Source organism: Nelusetta ayraudi, unplaced genomic scaffold, assembly GCF_046127955.1.
Source record: "Nelusetta ayraudi isolate G7.1 ecotype Tasmania unplaced genomic scaffold, CSIRO-AGI_Nayr_v1 ptg000002l, whole genome shotgun sequence".
NCBI lineage: Eukaryota > Metazoa > Chordata > Actinopteri > Tetraodontiformes > Monacanthidae > Nelusetta > Nelusetta ayraudi.
Genome location: NW_027466052.1, coordinates 7,317,349 through 7,337,500, shown reverse-complemented (window position 1 = coordinate 7,337,500; position 20,152 = coordinate 7,317,349). Strand labels below are relative to the sequence as shown.

Genomic DNA, 20,152 nt, shown 5'->3' with positions numbered 1-20,152 from the left:
CTTGATTTTGTCCTTATGCTTCTCCTTTTTCTTTTTGTCCTTGATTCTGTCAATCACCCCGGTGGCTTTGTCCTTGTCTTTCTTGGACATCTCCTTTTCAAACTCCAGCGTCTTGTCAAAGTCGTCCTCGCCATCCCCTTTGCCTCCGTACGGAAACGTGTATGGGTCGGCCTCCAGAGGCATCAGCTCCTTCTCGAACGGCAGACTCTCCCTGCGGCTGTAGGAGTCTCTGATCTCCTCCGCCTTGTCGCGTTTGTCCCCCTTGTCCTTCTTGCCTTTGTCCTTGTCCTTGTCGTGGCTCTTCTTGGAGGAGGAGGAAGACGAGTGTCGATGCCTCTCCTTCTCTCTGAACTTGTCCTGGGGTGTGGATATGGACAGCGAGTCTCTCCTGTCCTCGGAGACGTCAGAGAGGCTGATGGAGTCGTAGTAGCTGGTCAGGACCGGCTCATGCCCTCGATCGGTGAAGCTGTCGGAAGATATGTCGCTGTTCTTGTCATTCGAATCGTCCTTGTAGTCGTTCATGGCCTCCTCCTCCAACTTTTCCAAGAGGGACTTTTCGTTCTCGCCGCTGCCTTTGGAGGGTTTCCTTTCCTTCGAGTGGTCCAGCTTGTCTTTGTACTTGCTCTTAGTTTTTTCCTCGCTGGTGTCCCTTTTGTCCAGCAACTTCTGCTTATTTTTCTTCTCCTGGGTCAAGTCAGCCGAGATTCTGTCCTTCCTCTCCTTGTGTTTGGCATCGACAGAGTCCTTCTTGTCTTTGTTGTGTTTCTCTACGGAGCTTTTCCTCTCTTTGCCCGTGTCAAACGAGGCCTTCTCCTTCTTCTTCTCTTTGTGTTCTTTGTCTTTGCCCCTCTCTGTGCTATGCCTGGCCTCTGTCGACTTCCTATTTTTTTCTGTGTGGAAGTGATCCAGGTCATCCTGGTCAGGTGTCGTCTCCTTCCTTATGGAGTCGGAGAGGGCGACCACACCATTGAAAGTGTCCTCGTCCTCGTCACTTTCGTCTGTGAATATGTCGGCTATCTTGTACCACGTTTTCTCACGGATTTTTTCAGGTTTTCTTTCCTCCTTCTTCACTTCGAGAAAGTCCTTTTCAGCGTGTTTGTCTTGAGAAGCCTTGTCTTTCTTCTCCTTGGTCTGGTCCGAAGACATCTTACGATCTTTCTCTTTGCCGTGACAGTCTTTGTGTTTGTCTTTGGCTCCCTCCTTCTTGTCTTTGGTGCTTCTGTCGGCATCTTTGTCCTTGACGGTCTTTTCCGAAGAGCTTCTCTCACTTTTATCCTTCTCCAGGTCAGCACCTCTGTCCTTAGCTTTCTCTTTGTGCTTGTCCGCTTTTGTCTTTTCCCTCTTTTCCACTGCTTCGCTCTTCTTTTCCTTTTCCTTTCCAGAGTGGTTCCTTTCTCTGATGTCACTCGACTTGCCGACAGCATCAATGTCTTTAAATAAGGATTCGATGATATATTCGTCTCGTGTAGACTCCTGTTTGATTTTCAGGTCCTTTTTGTCTTTGAACTCGTAGGAGTCTTTACGCTCTCGACTGCTGTCCAGAGAGTCCTTGTCTTTCTTGTCTTTGACAATTTCTGTCGACTCCTTTCTCTTCTTTTCTTTTTCAGACAAGTGACTGTTTAGTTTCTGTTTATCTGACCAGTCTTTTTTCTTGTCATTTGTCTTGTCCGACGAGTCCTTCTCTTTCTTCTTAGAAATGGCTTCCTTGTCTGAGCGCTTCTCATTATGGTCTGATTTCTTGTCCTTGACTTTGCTTTCTTTCCTCCTCGTCTCTTCCTTAACAGTCTCGACAATCAGTTTCACAGAATTGTTGGCTTTGTATTCCTTGTACTCTTTCACAGGAGTGTCCCAGCTGTCGTCGCCGTACAGGGATGAGTCAGAAGACATCTCGGAGCCCCATCTGTCATGGTGGTCGTCAGAGGCGCTCAGCTTTGTGTCCTCTAGGTTCAGGAAGCGGTTGTTCACATCATAGCCATCAAACTCAGACTCTTCCTTCTGACCTTTGTCTTTTTTGCATTTCTCCTTCTCCTCCTTGCCGCTCTTTTCCTTGTCCCCCTTCAGATGCTTCTCGTCTTTCTGATCACCCTTCCTATCTGTCTTTGTGGACGACTTCTCCTTGGACTTTTTCTTTTTCTCCTCCTTGTGAGTCTTTTGTTTATCCTCCTTAGGCTTCTCCTTTTCCTTGACATTTCTTTCCTTGTCAAGTTTTGCAGGCTTCTCCCTCTCTTCCTTGCTGGTCTTGTCCTTGGTGGAGTCCTTGGTTTTCTTAGTTTTCTCCTCCTTTGTCGTTTTATGCAGGTCTTTGCCAGCTAACCAATCCTTGTCCTCGGACTTGCCTTTCGAGAGCCTGTCCTCCTTTTTAGAATGGTCTTTTTCATGTTTGGACAACTTGATCTTACCCTCAGCCGACGCCTCCGACTCAACAATGACAGACTTCTGCCTCGAATCATCGAAATCAAAGGAATAGCTCTTGACAAATTTCTCATTCATGTCCTGATTAAGCACTAGACTTGGAGCCTTGTCTTTCTCCTTATTTTTGTGCTTGTGCTTCACTTTATGCTTTTTCACCACTTTGCCATCGGTGTCCGTTTTGGACACCGAACTGTCAACATTAGAGTTCTTGTAGAGGTCAGAATTCTTCTTGTCTACGGTGTTGCTGTGCACGTTGTTGTTTTTCTTTTTGTTCTCCTGCGCTTTCCTCTTCACCTGCTTCAGCGACTCCACGCTTGAATCGGCGGAGGAGTAGTCCGACTCACTGGACAGTCTGGTCCGTACTGAATCCGAAAGAGAACTGACATCCGACCACGTAGGAGACGAGACGGTCTTCCAGCCGTCCGTCCTCCACTGCTTCGGATGCTGCTCCGCTAATGACGGCGCTTGTTTCTGTGAGTTTAAGTTTCCGTGGGAGGAGGAGGAGGACGCGTTGAAGCCAGAGGATTCTTTCAGCGTTGTCGCAGAAGAGTCTTTTATACTGTTCAGGCCTTTGTCGTCCTCACTTTCCAAATCTCCGCAATCAGAGTCAGACGTGCAGAACTTGTCGTTGACTTTGCCGAACCTGACCTCTTTGCTGACGCTGTTTTTGCTCTCCTTCTTCCGCTTCTTTTTGACTTTGCTCTTATCCTTCTGCTGTTTGGAGCTCATGCTGCCAGAGTCTCTTGTCTTTGAATTCGACTGCTGAGCCTGTTGCCGCGGTGTAGGAGCGGCCGTGAAGCACAACGGCCGGTCGTCCTCATCGGAGCTGTTGCTGTCAGAGATGATCCTTCTGACAGTTTTCTTTGGTGTGAGTGAGTTGCTTTTGGAATAGGTTTTGACCTCCATCTTAGGTATGGAGATGAAGCTGTTGGCCTTGGTGACGGAATCCTTGCGAAAGTCCTTTTTCAACAGGTGTTTGTCGTCAACAGGAGGCACGCGCTCCTCCTCGTCGTCCTCGTCAAACTCGTATTCGTCTTTGACCGGCGTGACGGCGGATTTCGGAGGGTCCACCGGTTTCCCTTTGATCTTCAAGCCCTTCTCAAACTCCGAGTCGGTGTTATTGCCGTCGACGGAACTTGACGGGGCGAACGACGGGGCATCTTCCTCCTCTGAAGATTCTGCAGGAAGTCATAAACAAAATAATGAATATTCATTTTAAATAAACAGCCCCATTTTCATGTGACCTAGAAATGTAATAACGCATACCCGACAAGCTTTCTTCACTGGAGGTGTACGTGCCTTTCCCCAGTAACAGGTTGAGCATCGTCGGAGAGTTGGCCACCTTCAGTGGCGTTTCCCCTCTTCTGTTACTTTGACATGGGTCCCCTCCATACCGTAAAAGCAGCTTAACCACCTGAAAGTGCCGAGAGAAGACATTTTTACATTGTCCTGTAATAAACGTTCTTACCCTGGCGAGGGTTAAAAACCTGTTTTTTGGGGGCATTTTATTAATTTATTTTTACCTTAAAATGTCCGTTGTTGGACGCATCGTGGAGAGGAGTGTCATCATCCAGACCCTTGGTGTTGACCTCCGCTCCGGCTGCCAGCAGCTGCTTTGCCACATCATAGTAGCCCCGGTTGCACGCCTCATGCAAGGCAGTCCAACCGGCAAAATCTTTTACATTCACATCAGCTCCCTCGCTGATGAGCTCCTTGATGCGGCGTACCTCCCCCCGGATGGCTGCCCTGTGCAGCCGAGTCTCTCCTCTCTCATTTCGCTTATTCACTTTGTCTTTGGTTTTAGATGCAGAGTTTGGTGTTCCCTTCTGACCCACGCTGGATTGTGACTGATGCTTTGGTGTTGTGTCTGAAGCGGAGAGATGGACACCGAAACAAAACTTAACAAGAATTTCAAGGGACAAACTTTTGTTTTGCTTTGTGGTAATATATTTTGGGTACTTCCCAGAAGGCTTGGGTTGTTCACAACCAGAAGGGGGCACTCTTGCGTTACCATGCAGTCAGGGTTGGACCTGCTTTACTTGAGCTTGAGCTCATTCCATCACATTTAGGAGATTAATTCTGTGCCTTAATCACATTTACATTATTGAGTTTGCACAGCTATTGTCCCAAATTATATTTGAAATGCACTCACTTAATCCAGGTCCATGCCTTTAGACATGGAACAAAGGAATTAATATGTACATTTTTGCCATCCATGTTAAGTGACTCTGTTTTATACAACAATATTAACAGAATGAGCAAATTATGAAGCTTTAACTGGAATAATATTGTTTACCTGATACCAGATGCTTGTCTGGCAGCAATAAATATACTTTGGAAGACACGGTTTTTAAATTCTATTAAACAAATAAAACCATTTCCTTAAAAAACAAACAATTTCCAGTCTTTTTACGTTCTACTGTTTTTAATTTCTAACCATTTTATCAAGAATGCAAGACTGTACAATTGGTTCTGGAACAAAAGTGATCTCCTTTCATTTCCGCTCGAGACCTCAGTCTCTGCTACCAACGCAATTTCCCTCAACGCAAATGCTTAGTGTGATCATGTTCTGACTGACAGTACTGCTTAATATTAGCAGCTGTGATGAGAAACAGTGTGAATCATCCCGTAGAAATCGATTAAATAGAGAAAAACGCTCTGGTGAAAGATGGTGGAAAGTATAGCTATGAAAAAAAAAGGAAATGAGAGAATTACATTTATATTCCAGAAATGAACACAAACAATCATCTCCCGGCCTGAGACGATCACTCTCTAAGCCCAGCACTGCTCCTATCCCACACACAGCAGCGTCTACATATAAAGCTTCCTTCCATTCCTCTCTGCTCGTCTACCACCTGTCCACGCAGAACGTGGTCTCCATGATAAGCACGCACCTGGACTGTTGATGGACTCCTCGGCTGTCATTTGCATGAGCAAGGCCACCTGCTGCCGCTCAGAGAGGGGGTACCCGGCCCGGATCCCCGGCATCCCCATTCCAAATGGCAAGCCTGCCTTCCGGGTGTTAGTCGGCTCTTTTTTGATGCGCTTCCGCTCTGGACCTGGTTTCTCTGCGATGCCATTAAGAGGAGAGAGGGAAGTTCATCAAGTTGTGTTGAGAGATAAGCGATGAATTCACACATTCCTTCAGGCAGCAGAAAAGAAAGATTCATCAATACATGGCAAAATAAAACGGTCGTTGATAATAGCATACATTTACCACAGTGTTGTCTGCATATGTCTGTGTGTGTTATATGAATGCTTGTTCAGAAATAATGTTTCAAGAAATGCTACTGAACATTACCCAGTATTTAAAGACGTGGGAAAAAAACATCCACGATATTCTTAACTTTAGTTCCTAAAATGGAACACAGCACTATGAAAAATGTTGAGCGTTCTCATATAGCAGGATTAATAGGAAATGCTTTCATTTAGTACCTTCTGTTTCATAGTATAAGTCAACAAAGCCCAATGAGTCCGGACTCAATCTACTATCAACTATCAAACTCTCCTTTAGTGGTCATCCAAAATATCATGTAAATAAAGCAAACAGGTCCGTTTGTCTGTCTGTCTATTACAAGCTGTGTATAGTGTGTGTGGTAGCCAAGTTTGAGGTGTCTGGTGGGAGTCATTCCTGTTGTTTCCACCCAGGCCCGAAAAAAAAAAGAGGCGGGGCAAATGAGCCGCGTGTTTATGTCCGACAGTCTAAGAGCGAGTTCCAGTGTGTTGGGTGGGGGTGTGGGGGAGCGGACAGCGGGCGTGTCTTGGCAGAACAACAGTTATTACGAAATGCTCGGTTTACATTTCAATTCAGGGCGGCCTTGCCAAGGTCACCACATGCCTGCTCGCCTGCCAGGCTTACTGGAGACACGGTGCTACTGGACAAAGGCAGCTGCTCTAGAAAGACACACCCAGCAATTATTTTCAGCAACAGCACACCATCTGATGACCCTTATGGAGGGCAGAGCCACACATGACTGAAAGGCTTCTTTCACTGAGGGGGAAACCGCAAGGCCGCAGATATTAAACACTTGCAACAATACGCGCGTCGACCGCAGAGAGGGGCCTGCAGATGTTTCTGTGCCTTTTATTTTTGCCTTTTCATCGAAGTCCTTCTAATGCGCGGCGCAGGGTCACAAACAAACAGATAAATAAAGCCGCTACCAGCAGCCTAAACCAGTCGTGATCAAGGGGAGGTGGGTGAGGGGGTATATTTTTCCAGTCACGAGCGGCTCGCAAACTCTCTCAAACATCTGCGAACACTTAAAGCTAATGTGCCCCAACCCCTCTTTGATATACTCTCACGTTCTCTTAAGCATTTGCCATTTAGACACATTCCTTTAGCAGAGACTTAACCAGCGAGAACCACAGAAGCCGTCCAAACATGTATTCCATCGGCGGGGCAGGGAAAGTGCTACGCTTGCTTTTCCAGGCTTAGTTTACAAGACAGGGGGAACCAGGAAGGCAGTTATTAGTCCGATGCACACAGAGAGCGGACTGCTTCGAACACTCAAGACTCTCAAATCCAGCTTATTATCAGACGTCCTAAACAACTCTGACTTGCGTCGCACGAATCCCGACAGAAATGCGGCAATAGCTGATCCGCTCCCTGCCTCAGCTCTTGTTGTTGCCGTCGGCAATCACGTCAGCTTTTTGATTCCGCAAGTACCTGGTTGGAAGTCGTGGGGGGGAAACAGCTGCTGCCTACGCTGGCCGTCGCCTCAGCTTAACACCCCATGTTATATGGAATAAAGCGTCGAGAAACAGTTCAACACCTGATACCAAAACACTGAGGTGCGAACATGATTAGTCTACATGGCAACGCGTTTAATCAATAGGCCTAGCGTAGGCCCGATGACTGAGATAAAACTTGTTTGCTCAAGGACTACAGTAGAAAAAAGAAAAGTATGCGAGATTGATAACAACAGATGTTCTGTAACAGATATGCAACATAAAAAGACGTGGAGGCAGAGACAAGTGAAAATGTTTGGCAGGAAGACCTTATCTGACTGGCAACAAAAAAGAAATACTACGGTGTACGCTAACAAATAGTCTGACAGTTGGGCCTTTGCACTGCGGGACCAGAATAACCACTCCAACCAGCAGGACCGGCTATGTCTGAACATAGAGTAAAACAATGCCCGTTGTGGGTAGGAATAAAGTTGCACAAACAGGAAATGAGCAAAGAAGAGGCAGGAAGTGGCCAAGAGGATGTTTTGTCACTGCTTTGTGTTTGGCATGAGACAACCAACTATTCAGCACTATCAGCCTGGGAGGCCGAAGAGGTGGCTGGCACATTTGATGGGTAAAAGCCTGATTAACTTTGTGGCAAGTCACAACACCGTCCGCAGAGTGCATGCTAGACCAGAGTCAGGGAATGAGTGAAAACGGGAACTTGCAAGCATGGAAAGGCCCGAAAATGCACCAGTTAAAGAAGTGGCCAGACCACTGACTCCCCACCGCAAGACAAACACTCAGCTTACAGCAGCAAACACAAACTGCACTATTAACCTGCAGAACAACTGGCCGAATGACAAAGACACAGAGAGTAGCTGCGTTTCCATTACCCCTAGAATTGCGAAAAACGTAAATATCGCAATAAAAAAATGGTCATGGAAACACCTACATTTTGAAAAATCTCTAAAATATTGCTAAAAGGTTTTTATGCTCTCATGAGGAGGTTTTTCAGATATATCGATATGGAGGTATATTGCAAAAGTGACACAGAAACAGTTTTTTGCATTGCGAAAATTGCGTGTTTTGTTTGGGCGAAGGAGAAGATGGAATATTTAAAAAAAAAAATTTAGTCTCCTCCTCTATCCAAACATAATGCGTCAGCAGCCATTCTTGACAGCAAACAAACGTAAACAAACAAAAGCAAACATAATTCAAACATAAACTCGTCCCGTGGGATTTGACAAGAATTACGGCTTCTGCGCTTCACACCATTCAATGGAAACACCAGCAAATCACAATTGTACATTGTCGAAAAGTTAGAAATATCGCTTTTATTTTGAGAAAAACTGCAACGGAAACGCAGCCATTGTCACAGGGAATAGCAGACACGGTGGTACGGAAGAAAAAGTTCACACTGCCAAGTCACAAAATTTGAAAAGAAAATAAGTGCAACAGACTTGCATGTGTGGTCGGTGCATTTTGAATTCACGTTGCCCGCTGCGATTGATAAACGGGCTTTATTTTTGAGTGGGAACCATGTCAGAGGTGTGCTCAGATCTACCGACTTTTTGCTGCGTTGCCAAAGCGTCGGTGTTTTTTGCTCGCTGTGAACAGTTCAGCACGTCCGATTACAAAACACTGCCGCTGCGGCCTTAAATCAGGTTGTGCTTCTCAACGTTATTAATTTACAAAGCGTTTCAGAGGAACAGTGCAGAAATTATGCTAGTTTCAATCTGACAGCGGCTGTCTAACGGACACGCAGCTAAACTCAGGGCCAATTTATTACCGAAGATTTATGGAGTGACACAGGATTGCTGGAACACCATTATACTGACAGGTTAAAAAATGATTGTTAAAAAAACGCAAAAATATACCATTGTGTCAGTCGGCCACGCGCTCATGCAGACACACGCCAATCTCGTCTTCCTGCCTCGCCTCGGAACCGTTGGACTCTGCCCCTCCCACCACTGAGTCAACAGACAACAGCACTCCATTTCAGCGATAACCCAATAATGATAACCTGCTTAAATGTGGAATGATTTTAGCTTCACCCCACCCCTTTCAACTTTGATAAACTGATAGGAGTGAGAATGAGGTTGTGCGTTTCAAACTTGACGAGGAAATAGTTTGAAAACTATTCTAGAGGCCAGGAACTTGAAGAAAACGGTTCGACAATGATGGAACAACGTGCAGGCAGAGGGTGTTGCCACACTGTTCGCACATTTTCAGGATAACCGGCATATGAGGGTGCAGTCTTAATCAGATAGCAGTGCCATAAACTACGTCTGAAGTCAGAATTAGGTTGTAGATAACAGTTGGTTCTCACAGCCACGATGGGAAGAGTTCAAGGAATGTTTGGCCAAATTAACTTAGATGATCTGCTGCATGTCAACAAAGGTTTATGACCACACTACATGTGAACAATTGCCTTAGCTAGGATATCTTTCGATGTCCAGCAGAAAGTGAAGACAGCTTTGTATTGAACCTTTTCAGCTTTGAAAAAAGACGTAGTTCCAAACGGAAAAATGTAACATTTCACACAAATTCCGACTCCACGTGCAGACAATGACCAACAGAAAAGTTTCAGAAGAGTGAAACTTTGACAAAAGCCTGTTAGCATTCTGTTATATAATCTATCTGTCCAGACTGATCCGATGACAGCGACAGCTCTACCGTTGTTCCATCTGTAAGTGACGTGTCCAGAGTGAGCGCTTGTGATTGGATCTCACTACCCGACTTTTTCTTGAAAATATGCCGGTCGAGACCTTGCTGACGTTGTTTATCTGCAAAAGCCAGCAATGCACCTCACTTTTGGGCATCTCGTACAAGTAATATAATATGCGCAACCCCGCACCTCATTATTAGTACACTCTGAGTCAATTTTCCCAATAGAATGATGAAATGGGATTCCGAACTAAATTAACAAGACGCCCAACAGGCCGACGAAAATGTGAGGTGTAACTCAATAGCAATGCCATGCAGTGATCACAACAGAGTAAAGGAAGTATTGTTTTCTTCTTGATTCATATGAGGTATTAATAAAAATTTGGGTCAAATTGGGGTGGAGGGTTTGTGGACCAGTCCAGTGTGAACACTATGGTGTAGATAAAACTATGTCAGAAACATATGGAACAAGCCTGTTTGCAGTCCAATAAGCACTTGTGTGGTTTGTGTTTTTTGGAGACCGGTGGGGTAATACATACAGTCCCATCTATATGCATACAGACAGACGGCTGGCTGGACTGTTGTTTTAAAAGGATGACTACTCAGGCTCACACACCCACGTTACCAACGGGTAGTCGCTGTGGAGGCTGCAAACACAAAATATGTCTGCACGCACACTGGTTAAGGTGAATCAATGAAGAAACAAGCTGGCTCTCAATCATCCCATTATTGCAACTATCTTAAAATCTGCAGTAATTCCACATAACCTCCAACGTAAACAAATTGAGATCATACCCTTCTCGACCCCTGAAACCCCAGCAGCTGCCTGCTGCTGGATGCACACATGGCAATAGCCTTTTAACCACAGATCACAAGACTTTGCTGCCACTAATGGTGTCAACTCAAACCTCAGAGCTGGACTGTTATCAACAATCTGAATCCCGAATCCTTCAAACCCAAAGTCAAACAAGCAGAAGCAGTAGTTCTAATTAAAGAAACACAAAGCCGGGGCCTGACCAAAGCCGGACCCGGTCAGGCCTGTATGCTATACAAATCTCCACGTAATTGAATGACTTTGTGTGGACTTCACCTCTCTTTTGGGTCTGTGTTGGAATGAATCCCCTGGTTTCACAATGGACAGACAGTCGAAGTTGAAGGAAGAGGTGAGGTGAGCCCCTCTCATTTAGGCCCAACTCCCTTTTAGAGGAGAGTGCTATAGTACCAAAATGCTCCAGTGGATGTGACTCCCACTCACTTTGAAGGCCCATGACTGTGATGGGATGAACGTGTGACTAATGTCAATGGGGTATTCTCTTACCTGAGTCAGAATCTTTCTGGTCTCCATTAGCTCCAGCAGAAAAGGGCAGCTTCCTTTTAGAGGCTTTTTCTTTCATCTCTTTAACTCCATCGCTGCGATCCAATTTGGGAGTCTTGTTTGACAACACTTTATCCTGAAAAGGAGGAAGAGAGAGAGGACGCTATTATACGGCAAAGAAATCTTATGAAGTCTGAGGTCATGACACACAGACAGGTTGAGCTATCCTTGAATTCTGCGGCAATTTCCCTGCAGTTGGTCCTATTCCTGCCCAGACTCATAACTATTATGGGCTTTGTAGAGGAGGGGAAAAAGGAAAGAAAAAAAAAGTTTTCCATAGAGTTCCTTTGAGATTCCTGACTCCCCAGTTGGAGCACAAAGAGGCAGGCGGGCAGGCAGAGAGGAGGATAAGCTGACGCCAGCATGGCTCTGCGGTCTACAGCTGCTGGAAACAATCTCAAGTCCAAGTGTGCTTGCTATCAACAGATGTAAATACTTATGTGTTACTTTCTTTGTACGATGATCTGAGAGGAGTAGCGACTGTCTGGGACTTTCAAGAGTTAAGTGCTACAAACACATGCTAAACAAAGAAGAAAGTTAAAAAAAAAAAAAAGAAAAAAAAAGAGATAAGATTAGAGAATTCCTTGACTAAGTATTTGAACAGACATTCCAAAAAACAAAACAGTAGTAGTGGTCAGCAGTGGTTAAATTGTTTAGAAATATATATACTACCAGTCAAAAGCTTGGACACACCCTATGAATTTAATGTCTTCTTTCATTCTCATGACTATTGACGTTGCAGTTTCTCACGGGAGGCAATCTAACTACATATGAACACACATGGAATTATGTAGGAAACAATAAAAGTGTAAAATAACTCAAACACGTTTTATATTTAAATTCTTCAAAATAGCCACCTTCATAAAAAGCATATTGAGAGTTACTTAACATGTAAGTAGTAAAGATGGAAACTGTGACTGACTATCGTCACTTCAGCAAAATATCTTAAAAAAAAAAAAAAAAGATAAGTGAATACGTAACTGCACAATGACAGAAGGTGACACCACAACTTAATAAAACAGGTCAAGAAACAGGTCGAGATGAACAAAACATTAACGTGGGACTGTAATGAACCTAACCCACATGCACATAAAATGTGCAGCTAGTAAAACACAGCAGATTTTAGTTACTTGTTTTTAGAGCTGCATTTGACAGTGCGCTGCATGAGCTCAGGACTCTTTATATTGCTATGGTAGAGGAACAGCAGGTTTAAAGATTTCATTTAAATACAAGATCGCATTGTGAAAAAACGCACTCGCTGTCTTTGGCTTCATTTCTCCGTCCTGCCTTCTGTCCCCACACTCCTCTCACTTTGTCCTCAGGGCAGCTTTTCCATTATGTTCCGACTCTTTGAACTCCTCCCCCTGCCCTGCCCCGCCCCAGTCATAAGACTATGATGTCATGGTACAGTAGAGACATACAGTGTCGGCCACAGTGAGCTGATCCGCCCCCCCTCTTCCTCTCTTTCGATGAGCGGAAGAGCGAGACAAATGCTTATTTTTATGCGCGAGCCCGCGATGCACGCAGAGACACGATGCAGCGATGTGTGAATCTCTGGCTCACTGCATTTAAGCGAGGATATGATCCTTTAAAACCGCCCCAAAAAAACATGAAGAGCCGACTGACATTAGCTGAAAACCATCACACAAACAAAGCATATCCACAGCGTCATTGCCTTTTTCCTCCTCCGGATAAAATTCAAAGTAACCCTTAAAAGTCTGACTTCATAAGACACCTTGTTTGATGATCTCCGAGCCATGCCTGCTCTTTTAGTTTCACTCTATTTTCCGCCCACCCCTGTGCGCTCTGTTCGTCCCGCCTCCCTGCCCACCCGCCTCCCTCCCTCCCTCGCTCCCTCCCTTCTCACCCGCCTCCCTCCCTCCCTCCCTCGCTCCCTCCCTTCTCACCCTCCTCCCTCCCTCCCAGCCAGAGTCTGATGCAATCCTTTGCAGAGGGCTGTAAATCCATGCCTGCATAAGCTGTACCTCTCCATTCTTCGCCTGATGGTGCTGCTGCCAGTACCTTTACAGTTGGCACAGACCCCTGATGACATCAAGCTGCGCCCACCGCTTTGTTATGCCGCAGACCAAACGACACCTGGGACAAGCTAAGGTGAAACGGCTTTCAACTTTTACAACTAAAGCTTGTCCACCAAAGACAAGGCCGCGGCCTTCGAGGTTCAACAACGGAAAAACGCAGCCAGCGCTTCAGTCCATCAATCCTGTTGCTACATTTCGTGCACGGAAAATCCATAAACATTTACCAAATTGTTATACAACATTCAGTTATATAATTTTCTCTCTAAAAAAAATAATTGTTAGCAGGCCAAATAGTCACAGCTCCGAATGCAACGGTAGCTGCAGTAGTTGTCACCACTACTTCACTGACACACGTCAAGTGTGACTTCTGTGAGAACACAGGAAAACCAGTCAGGGCTTAGCCATTGCAAAAAAGGAGCATCCACATCAACATCAAGCTTATTATCGAACACACATTTAAATCATGTCCTCAGTAAGACATTTAAATACGTGTTGATGAGATGAAGTGCTTCACAGTCGGGCTTCAAAGAAATGCAGAAGAAGTCGCGGCGCCGTCGCAGACAAGCATCTTTTATTATTGGTGTTGGTGTTGTGCACGGGCGGAGGTTTTTCAGCCTTACCTTCTTCCCACCCTGCTTTTCCACCATGTCAGTGCTGAGTGGGAAGTGGTCCAGCTGGGGGGTTTTAGAACCCCCACCTTTGGGCATCGTTCAGCTCTCCCCACGCCAAGCTTCATTCACGCTGCCATTGCATCGTCATCAACCGTCTGGAACAGAGACAAAAGGGAGAGAGAGGGGGTTGGGGGAGGTTAGCGACTGGCCAGTTCTTTAAAAACACATTTCCAAGCCATCAGACAATACAGTGGTAAACAGCACCTCAGGGACCGTTTCAGCCATTGGTGCAATTTCCTAGAACAAAGGCATTTTTTTCTGGAAATGAGACTCAAAGAACAGCGCAGCCTCAGTACTATCAAACATCCTTGGTAACCAGTCATTTTACATTAAAAATAAACCAGGCAGATGCGCAAATGTGACTAAACGGGCCGCGCTCTAACTGCCATAGTCCCAGGCTGGAATTCAGGGATAAAATCCCAACCAAACAACCGACAGCGCAAGATATGAAACGGGCTGGGAAAGAGCAGAGCGGAGCTGTGGAATGTCTTTGGGAGAGACGGTGGCATGTCTAAGCAGAAACCTTAACAGCTATTTACTGGCACTGCCAACCACCTCTTGTAATAGCCGACTTTGGCGTGACCTCCCCACCACAGTCACTCAGACAGGAAAAAAAAGTAAATTATGGCCTCATTGAGGACGGGTGCAATTCTGTGGGGCGCAAGTGATCGGCTGCACAGCCAGGCTCAATGGCGTTCTAAGGCACGGTAAACAACGGCACGTGTGTGTGTGTGTGTGTGTGTGTGTGTGTGTGTGTGTGTGTGTGTGTGTGTGTGTGTGTGTGTGTGCGTGTGTGCGTGCGCGCGCCTTTGCGTACGCCGCCATGCTTCATGAGGAGATGCCTTCTGCTTCACAGGGCCATGAATTAATCATCTATTCCATTCCTCAACTCTCTCCTCCATAATGCAGGTTTTCTTCTGAGTGCATCCAAGTATGCTCATCCTCGCGACTGACTGAATGAACAGATGAGACTGTGGCTGCACCTTTTCCACACTGCCCCCAACCCCCCCCCCCCCTCCCCCTCTCTGCTCAGAGACACTGGCACTCCTATCTTCTCTGGCGCCACTTCCATCTCCCCTTCCCACCCCTACTTCTCTTCCCTCTGCAGTTATCCTATTCAAAGGCGGCTATTTATATCCAGCTCCAGTCAAGTCAAGACAGCCAGCCAGCCAGCCAGCCAGCCCGCTACAGAGGATGTGCCACTCGGCTTTTTACTGGTGCATGGGAAGCGACGCAGCAAACCACAGGCCCCTTTCCTCCGTCCTATGACTTGCTACTTCCTCTCTGCTACTGTTGGGCTCCTGCGTCGACTCGCCACAGGCTCCCCAACCTTCCAGCCGAGCAAAATATCTCTGCCGGGAGGGGAGAAGACGGAGCGCGCTACTTTGCAGACACAAGCAAACCTTGCGCGGCAACACAACGCGTGCACGTCTCAAACTGGGTCATCAGAGAACCTGGAACAATAATCTTTGCAACTATTTTGGGACTGCTATAATGGGCCGTTACTGCAACGGAGCACTCTGCTGACACGCCAAATGCAGGAGGATGATGTTTGCACGCAGACACATAAAGGCGCACACAGAGGGAGAGGAAACCCGGCTTGAAACCGCGGGCCTCATTTCCTTCGAAATTCCAAGGCAGTCAAAAGAGACATAACATCTGCTCAGAGTCAGTGTGTGAGGGTGTTTGTTTCGCCGAGTGCAGTGCCGCGAGCTGTTGGGATTAAAAAAAATAATAATAAAAGAAATATGCTGTAACGGTCGACGGTACGATTCTACGTTTCCAGGTGGTGAAACAATTACGGTGACGTTCCGGTGTGAGAAAAGCTGAAAAGACTGAGCGGTTGGGTTGTTTTCAGACACTGATTTTGAAACACCATGAACTAATTGGGTGTTTTGTATTCATGAAGAACTGGTAGGTGGTCTGTCTTTTAAATATGGGCCATGAGATTCAGGCATACTGAACAGAAACAGGACACTTTTTATTATTAATATAAAACAACATTATTTCCCATCAATATAAGCATCTTATACTCTTATAATTGTTCTGTTGTGATTGAAACATATACCTCTCTACCCACTTAACTTACAATGGTAAACCAGTGTGATGGAAAGACGGCTAGAGGACAAGTTTTATACTCTACTGAGCAAAGGAGAAACTCAGACTATAGCTGCGTTTCCACTACCCCTAGAATTGCGCAAAACCAAAATATCGCAATAAAAAACTGGAATGGAATGGAAACACCTACATTTTGGCAAACCTCTCAAATATCGCTAAAAGGTTTTGATGCTGTCATGTGCTGCTTTTTCAGACGTATGGATATAGAGTTATATCGCAAAAGTGTCATGGAAAGACTTTTTGCATATTTACGCGTCGCTGGATGTGATGTACGGGGGGTCATGTGACCAGTTCACTTTAAATGAAAATGGCGCGTTATGTTAGGGCGGTGGAGGAGACGGAATATGTTTTACAAGTAATCAAAGAAAAAAATACAACATCCAACAACCTTTCTTGACAGCAAACAAATGCAAACAAATGCAATTTTTCTAAATCTCGCGGGACGAGATTTTACGAGAATTGCAGCTTATCGGCATCACACCATTCAATGGAAGCACCTGCAAATCGCAATTGCACTTTGTCGAAATTTTAGTTAATCACTTTCATTTTGCGAAAAGGACGAGATGAACAGCCCAGCATCGTGTTACAAGACAAAAACGCCAATTCCTTTAAACCTTAAAAAATACATATGTAGAAAATAGTCTCATTGTCAAATAGTGAAATTTGAACAAATTAAAGATGAGGCACTCTGGTGATTGACAATAACAACGCAAGTGCAAATGTTAACTTCAAAGAGAGCGGATAGGGGGAGAGAGTGGGGGGGGGGAAGAGAGAGAGAGAGAGAGAGAGAGAGAGAGAGAGAGAGAGAGAGAGAGAGAGAGAGAGAGAGAGAGAGAGAGAGAGAGAGAGAGAGAGAGAGATGTTTGAGGTGATTTAATAAGCTGGTGGCCTTTGCAAATGACGCATTTTGCTAACTGGATGCTTCAGACGTCACATCAGGCCAGTGAGACTTGGCCATGAAGACGACAGCGGGGTTGAGGGGAGGCTGAGCACTGAGCCAGAGAAGCAATCTCTTCCAAATGAAAGATGGGCCATGCCAGCACTACCATCTATACCGTCTTCCTGATGGCACGCACGCAGGCACGCACCCACCCACCCCTCCTCGTCTTCTTCTACCTCCTCCTGCTCCTCCTCCTCCTCCCATCCTCCGAGCCACTCCCTCTGCGGTCAGACAGAGGCCAACACTTTAGCATACTGCAGCATGCGATGTGCGCGGACGCAGGCAGGCAGGCAGGCAGGCACGAGGATGCTACGTTGTTCTGCAAATGTCAGAGGCAACAAGGCCCAACACACGCGACGGTTGTATTAATAATCCATTCAAGGGTTCAACAGATATCACAGCTCTCCTGTCATACATGGACACACACTACTCACACACAGAGCCAGAGCGGCTTGCTTGTCCCGTGGCCACGCCACGCCACTCTTCGCTGTACACCGCAGCAGCAGCAGCAGCAGCAAAACGCGCCTCATATTGCACGCTGACAGCTGAGCGGCACAGCAGCTGCATGCAGGGGACGGGCATCGTTCTCTCCGTCTCCGCGCTCGTGTTTGTGTGCAGAGTGCAACTGCCTATTGCACAATTAGATACAAATCAGCAGCCGCACACTCCCCGGCAGTCAAGGCGACGGATAACTGGGTGTTAGTTTACAGATACGCTCCCCGCTCTCAGCCGCCCCGCTGCCAGACGTCGCTGGTTTGCTGCACGCGACGACGTGGAAGAAATTGGCGTTGCTATTTTTTTTTTTTTTTTCGGGGAGCAAAGCTTTCGTTAATTAGCCGAGGTCAAAACAAAAACCCCACGATGCTCCGCGTAAGTCAAAGACAAGACTCAGGCACGCCAAGCAGCCACATGAGTTCCCATGCCCGGGCCTGCTTGAAGAGCGGTATGTACCAATACCGTAGTGCCAGAGTACCACTAGAAGCAAATAGTGTACACACACAGAGGTCAAAGTATCTCAGGATTCCAATGTGCTGTTGCTCTCAAACTGTGAGGGAAGAGGTGATATCATTTCAAGATTATTGCGTTCCTAAAAACAATCAAAAAAAACTCAACATATATATTATTTTATACTGTTGGTTTCACGTACAGTTTCCAAAAATCACTGCAATAGTAAAAATCTACTGTAACACTCAAAAAAAAGCTGACACACACACACACACACACACACACACACACACACACACACACACACACACACACACACAGGAAATAAAGGAAGCAGACGCAGCTGCAACCCCCACGTAGAACAACACAGGTTCTGACGACTGAGAAACGTGGGTGCTTCCTGGCCTGTGGGGTGTCACTCCCAATCACAACAAGACATTAGATTGCAACTCAATGCGCGGCATACGACTTTCGACTGAGCAGATGTGGGTAGGGCGCATCGGAGGAGTTCTTTGCTCTCCACATATTTATCATGTGGTCTTTAAAATCAAGATTTAGTTATCTTAATGAAATGGACCTGATAAGTGGGACCAGATCAATTTCCAGTAAGCTAAACAAACTCCAGTGAATCATTAACATTTTCACATCGTTATCATGCTACAAGTCAGCAATGATGAGTGATATTTTTAACATTTAGCATTTGGGATGACTTTTCAATATTGAGGCTCTGTTTTATAGCAATCAAGATACTCCACTGATATTACAGTCGCAGTGCACCGTGCGCTTTATTGACATGCCGTGCAGTGAAATGATCTTTAGAGAGATGGCGGTGGCGGCGAGAGCAGCAGCTAAGCTAGCCCGTTTCGTGTGCAAATAAAGCCACTCCTGCTCGGCTGCTGTATCCTGGCAACCAGAGCCGAGCTCGGGTGCTCAGTCCCTGACCTAGGCCCGTTCGCTTCATAGAAAGAGGGAGGAAAAAAAGAGAGCTATGCACAAAAACTGCACAAGCACACAACACAGACGCCAATCATTTGCCAACACATACTTTAATATGGCGAGAGAGAACGGCTCCTTTTATAAAAAGCGAACGTTTGTGTGTGTGTGTGTGTGTGTGTGTGTGTGTGTGTGTGCAGGGCAAGAGGCAGGACTACGCTTTAGTTTATTAACAGAGGTTAATTTATTCCAGTTCAAGATTCAAAAAACACGGCTTTGTACCTGGACCACGTACGTCTCCTTTCTCTAAATTACAATGCGTCGCGTAAACATCAACGCAAGGAGGACGCAACGCACAAAGAAGCGAGGAATCAACAAAACACAATGAAACAGAAGTGAGTGGGAGTGGTCCCATTCTCCAAGAGGCTCTTGGAGCCCAGAGAGCAAGAGAGAGAGAGAAGTGAGATGTAGGGAGGAATCCAATCACTTGGTCTGATTTTCTATTCTGAGCACGTTCACTCTCCCTTACACCTCCCTGTTCCATCCAATAACAGCTCAGTGCTCGCAGCCTGCGAGCCCTGCCAATCTGGTAAATCATGCCGTCTTTGCCAGTGACCTCGCTAAGATAGTGGCAGGCCGGTATATATATGCAATTAGACTGCACGAAAGGACAGAAACATTCTAGTGCTTTTTGGCTCTCTCCTCCTCTCGAGTCCCTCAGCTGCAGAGCTCTGACTCATTCTCATTTCTCACCCCCCCCCCACACACACACACACAAAACCCCTCCTCTCGGAGCACTTCTTTCTCATCTGCCTCTCTCTCCCCCTCTCCCTCTCTCTCTCAGTTCCAAACATCTCTCTCCCCTCTCTCACTGGCAAAACCTGACATTGCCACAGCAACGTGTAAGCTCACAGACACACGCACGCACGCACGCACGCACGCACACACGGGAAACCTGTTACCTAGCAACTCAGGGATGAGACAGATGTAGGCCTATCTCCGTAGGTAGTGAAAGAGCCGTGAATGAAGAGAGGGAACCTATTGATGGAAGAGTGCTTCTGCATAACAACCTCAAGCGAGGTGGATTCAATCACTTCCTCACCTTCGGATCACAGTCTGACCAAATAGCCACGTTTTACTCCGATCATTGGCTCACATCTGCTGACACACATTTGTTAATATGTGTGTGTGTGTGTGTGTGTGTGTGTGTGTGTGTGAGCGCGCGCGCGCAGAGCAACTTGTCCATAGTCAATTTTAACATTAAAGTTTGGCAAAAAAAAAAAACCTGTTGGCAAATGACGAGTGGTGCTGTTGTTCGTCAGAACATCAACATTTCACTGCATCATTAAATGAACCGATGAAATTGAACACAAGTGCATGA

At 46.1% G+C, this 20,152-nt stretch overlaps 1 protein-coding gene across 3 annotated transcripts in view; it reads right to left on the bottom strand.

Annotated features, from left to right (window-relative positions):
• The window catches only part of ankrd11 (ankyrin repeat domain 11), an 81,245-nt gene that overhangs the window by 9,922 nt on the left and 51,171 nt on the right, over positions 1-20,152 (bottom strand). For 2 of the 3 annotated variants that reach the window (XM_076020737.1, XM_076020745.1), the window contains exons 3-8: positions 13,785-13,930; positions 11,069-11,201; positions 5,307-5,480; positions 3,936-4,279; positions 3,679-3,826; positions 1-3,590 (exon numbers count right to left, since the gene is read on the bottom strand). The exon at positions 1-3,590 is cut by the window's left edge and continues 839 nt beyond it. In XM_076020737.1, the coding sequence (XP_075876852.1) occupies positions 1-3,590; positions 3,679-3,826; positions 3,936-4,279; positions 5,307-5,480; positions 11,069-11,201; positions 13,785-13,871 (4,476 nt within the window). In that variant the 5' untranslated portion in view covers positions 13,872-13,930. The remainder of the gene's footprint in view (positions 3,591-3,678; positions 3,827-3,935; positions 4,280-5,306; positions 5,481-11,068; positions 11,202-13,784; positions 13,931-20,152) is intronic. The other variant, XM_076020756.1, reaches the window with a different exon arrangement.